The sequence below is a fragment of the Nelumbo nucifera genome, chromosome 1 (genome assembly GCF_055504915.1).
Source record: "Nelumbo nucifera cultivar China Antique chromosome 1, China Antique-T2T, whole genome shotgun sequence".
NCBI lineage: Eukaryota > Viridiplantae > Streptophyta > Magnoliopsida > Proteales > Nelumbonaceae > Nelumbo > Nelumbo nucifera.
In genome coordinates, this window is record NC_142649.1 from 159,977,624 (window position 1) to 159,982,641 (window position 5,018).

Consider the following 5,018-nt stretch of genomic DNA (forward strand, 5'->3'; position numbering starts at 1 on the left):
GACCCCATCACAAATCATTGTTTGTGTAAGCATCTAATCCACTATGCTCCTAAAACCTGTTGGCCCGATCAACAACCTGTCAACCTAATTGGTAGAACCGCTCAGCGGGCCAGTTATCAAGTCTTGAATTATGTTAGGGTAAAAGACTTAAAACAAATCATGGGTTTTGGTTAACTAACTTAACATACCTTGAGTTTTGCAAATGGACTATACCTACCATATGGATTGACACCAATAGACTTCGATATACCCTCTATTTCAAAAATGTTAATAACAGTTAAATATGAAGTTATGTAGCCTATTTATTTTTTTTCTAAAACCCCATTTTACCCTTCTCAACCCTACTAAAAACCAGCAATTTCTACAAATTGTTCTGGATTGGAAAGTAGAGATAGCCGCCACCTGTTCAACGAATTGTATCAATGGACCAAGTCCATAAAAATCCTCTCCAACCCACACACCAACTCATCCCAATATGCTAGGTTGCGTAGCTTGGCCCAACATCTCCTTCTCCAAGTGCAGCATAAGCAAAAGACCCCCTCCCCCTTGAGTTGTGTATGCCATCCTTCCACTTGGGCACACCCAGCCCACATGCTAGACCACCCTTGCCCTGCTTACCCACGGGTAAATCCTACTGTTCGAAAAAATGCCACAATGAGGCCAGCAACCAAATCCAGGAAATTAAAGCTGATTACTTAGGTATGTGTTTTGAATGGATTGCAATGAAATGATGCAACCATGCTAGGCCACCCCCTGCAATGCTTACCCGCACACAGAACTACTGAAGAATCAACTAATAAAATTGAAACAAAATTGGACAGCCCAAAGAAAGTTTTTCCTTTATTTATTACCCAAAGCAAGTTATAAAAACTCATAATACAAAGTTGAAGAGTTCAAACATCTATAAATACGTACCAACTTCCGTGCCTATAAAGCTTTATTATTCTTGTAATAACTCTCCTTTATGGCTATTATTTTACATTACAGAAAACCTTCCGTTGGATTCAAAATTTGGTGCTAAGACACACGTTTCCTCTCTGTTGTACTTTAACCTCCTTGCTTCTTCATTGGAAATCTGGTAAGCATTTACCAGGACCTCTTCTGGCATGGCCCGAATGGCAGAAGTCCTTCCAACAAGTGGACTTCTCACTGCATTGTCACTGGTCTTAATTGAAACCCATTCAAATCCATTGTCTCCTGCCTGTTTCACTACAGCAAAGTTTTGAGGAACGACGATTAGTTGGCCTTCACAAAGCTGTCCATCATAGGCAGTCTGACCAGAGTTTCCAACGATCTGAACCCGGGCTTCACCCCTAAGAACGTACATCACGCTGTGTGCGTTTACGTTCCAATGAGGAGACATTATCGCATTCTATATATACAAATCATGCATCAAAACCAATTTAGTACGTAAGTTCCATAAAGCTCAAAAGTAAAAAATCATTCAATCAAACAATACTATACAAAAAGATGATTATGTTTATTAGAACCTAACCTTGTAGAGATGTCCTCTCTCAGCACTAAGTTCATAGAGGCCAAGAATGGGGAGGCTTTGGCTGTTAACGTTGGTCAGACGTCCCCCCAAAGGAGTGTATACATCGGAACTCGTGGCTTTCCCAATATTCTGTCTGAGCCTCATGTTGCAAAGAGTCTCCTCTAAACCATTTTCATTAGTTTCTTGTTGTCTTTCTTGCTCTTTACTCGATATTGACTTTATCACCTGAAGTCCCCTTTCAACTTGGATGATAGGTCCCCTCTCGTCATTTTTCTTTTGTAGCTTTCTCACCGTCTCCTTTGTCACTCCAAAAGCCTGAGCTAATATATTTGCATCAAAGCCACTAAAAACATTGTTCGAGCTCTCTTGCCCAACTTCCTCACTCTTGGATGACGAAGATCCTCTTCGTTGTTCTTCCTCTTGTTGTTCTTGTATGTTACCAGCAAGCCAGAAATTCTTTAGCAAGCATTTGAATAGAAAATCAGTCATAAGCCTTGTTAGATTTTGCATTCATGCATAAAATATTTAAATGAATGCTAGTGAGTCAGCTTACTTACTCTCACTTTTTGATCAAGTTGGTTGAAATTATTACGGGTGTCAATGACGGCAATTGCAACAAGTGGCGTATCACCATCATTGTAGACCCAATAGGAAACTCCATTTGGCACCATTAGGATATCTCCCTCCTTGAAGAATCTTGGTTGTTGGTAAAAGTCCTCGGATCTATGGCTTCTACAGTGTTGATCCTCGGATTTTCGGCTTGTGCTACTTTGATGTTCTGATTGTTGACTTTTGCTTCCTTGGCTTCTGCTCTCAGATTTATGTCTTCTACTGTCTTGATCCTCTGATTGTTGGCTTCTGCTGTATTGTTCCCCAGATTTTTGTCTTCTTCTGTCTTGATCCTCCGATTGTTGACTTTTACCACCTTGATCCTTTGATCTTTGACTGCTACTGCCTTCATCCTCTGATCTTTGGCTTCTACAACCTTCTTCCTCGGATTGTTCATCTTGCTGGAATAATTGGAACGTTTCAGGGCAACCGGGGATTGATAATCCTAAAACTCCCCTACCTGTACGTGGATTTCAAGCACGTAAGTCATAACACAAGTTTAATTGAATGGTATATGATAATATAACATGCATAGACCACAATAAGTTAGTAGCAATGCAAAAAGGGATTCAGTGAACTAGCCTTGGACAATGTAGAGGATCCTAGGTTGATTGTGATAGACAGGTAAGGAGAGGCCCTTGGGCTGGATAGTAACCCGATAAGCTGCAACCCCAGCACACCTGAACTGTTCATTGTTGTCATCCCAGATTTCAAATTGGCCAGCCTCGGCTTCAATTCTACGAGATGGTTCAAGGGCATCAAGGTTATTGATCTGGCACTCACTTTGCTCTCCTCGAGACTGGTGATCAGGCCGAGTACTCCAACCTTGGCCTTGGTGAGAATTGTATGGCCTGACAGCTAGACAGCCATGAAACAGAATAAAGAGACAGATACCAAGAGAAAGCAGACATGATTTAGCCATGATTTATAGAAACAGGTGAAGAGAGAATTTGCACTACCAAGCCGTGGTGAAGTGGCGAATAGAATGATCAGGTATTTATAGAGAAGATGGGTGCATTAGAGGTTGACACCTGAGTAATGCCCTTCAGCCACCATTCACATTGCATGGTTCTACCTTGTCATTTTGGCGAACACATGCCTGCATTGATCGCTTTGTACTTCAAACATGTGTAAATATATAATTGGACTACTGTTTTGTGTCCATTGATATATATTTAATGATAAGATAAAATCCCTCTCTCTATATATTTATCATCTGAAATTAAAAAGCTCTACTACTAGTAGATATGGTGGCACGGATATGTTTCGTTAATTCATCAGTCTTGGCCATGACCCAAAATGTCTTTGATTTATGAATCAAAGACACGTACCACCGGGACCATCCAAGAAAAACAGAAATATATACATAGCATCTCATATAACCTAACCTAGCAAGTATAAGCAGAGGCCTCTACTTTTTCATGCAGAAAAGACACAGAAGAGAAGAGAAAGAACAAATGATTTATTTGGAACAGAATGGCCAAATCGTAAAGATTTGGTAGCCATGCAATATGAATGGTGACACATATGCGTTTGTATCTGTCCAGCTCTTGGGCCGCCCATAGCCCCACCCACCATAAGAATGATTTAGTTACACTATTACCAAGAAATCAATGCAAGTTCCAAAGGTATGTAATAAGGAAATTAATGTTTAGATTGAAGTGGACAAGTATGTTTTGGTAGACTTATTTTCAAGTTTGGTCAGGCCAGGTCGTGATTCCTATAGGCTACCGAGTTGCAAGCTATTATTTATGAAACCATCGATAACAATTCGTATAATGCTTTATGTTTGGTTTAATTCATTGCCTCCAAACACCTCTGCGAAGAATAAGTTCATGACTTTGATCGAATTCAGCTGCTAGACAGATTTCATTAGAATATAATATAATTAAATTTCATGGGTATGTGATATTTGATTAAACAACTTTCACATGCCTGCATTTTTTTTTTTTTTTTGTGAAAGTAGTGTTCTGAAATTTAAAAATTTGTCCATTAAATATCATGTTTTCTCCCTTTTCTCTTTTACACGGTTCCTCATGAGAAACTTACAAAACTTTCCTTAAACTTCTTAACGGGAGCTTGCTTGCTTAAATACCTAGGAGAAATGTTCAAAATATCGATACAGGCTGATACACAGGTAGGGGTGTATCGGTATTTACATTTGCTCGCTTTTTTTTTTACTTTTTCTTTGAAACTGGTTCAAAGGGGTCAATTTATCCCTTGAACTAGGCCAAACCCTGAAACACTCCCTGTAGGGGCATGTTGGGAAGCCCCCGATACGATATGTATTAGCCAATGCGCCCTGATACGTTGTGATATTTTGATCCTTGCCTAGGAGATATAGAATGGAGCCATGCACGTGTGTCCATGTATGTGCCATAATGAAAAGTTTTAGAGACACACACTTTGCTTGATCTAGATCGTTCATGTTAGAGACACACACTTTGCTAGATCTAGATCGTTCATGTTTAATGTTTTAATCTAACTAATAAAGTTGTACATGTGTTGCACGTGGCAATATTTCTATTTTTACTAACAACAATTCTTATTTTTCAAACATATTTGTTTTTAATATGAAGAATATATAATATTAATGTATGTTCAAATTATTATATAAAATTTATAAAAATTCTATATTTTTATTTTTTATTATTTAACTTATGAGATAATATAAATTACTTATTTACCAAGAGGAAATACAATTCCAATTTATTGTTTGAATATTGGTTTTTAAAATTATGGTCAAATGAATTATATATATATATATATATATATCATTTATATATGATATATATGTTATTTAATATTTATTTATCAATATGTTAATTATATTGCATTTTTTTAAATGTTGTTACGGACACGACACCCGGCAACACATTGCGTCGCAACCACAGGCAGCAGCGCGCCGCGGTAC

The 5,018-nt window shown here is 38.2% G+C and overlaps 1 protein-coding gene across 1 annotated transcript; it reads right to left on the reverse strand.

Moving 5' to 3' along the window:
- Nucleotides 1-813: 813 nt before the first annotated feature.
- Nucleotides 814-3,074, reverse strand: LOC148804059 (cocosin 1-like). The gene is made up of 4 exons (XM_088894982.1): nt 2,687-3,074; nt 2,053-2,564; nt 1,496-1,951; nt 814-1,372 (listed from the first exon to the last, which is right to left on the reverse strand). The coding sequence occupies exons 1-4, from the start codon at nt 3,024-3,026 to the stop codon at nt 977-979; spliced, it is 1,704 nt and encodes a 567-aa protein (XP_088751108.1). The 5' UTR covers nt 3,027-3,074; the 3' UTR covers nt 814-976.
- Between the last annotated feature and the right edge of the window lie 1,944 nt (nt 3,075-5,018).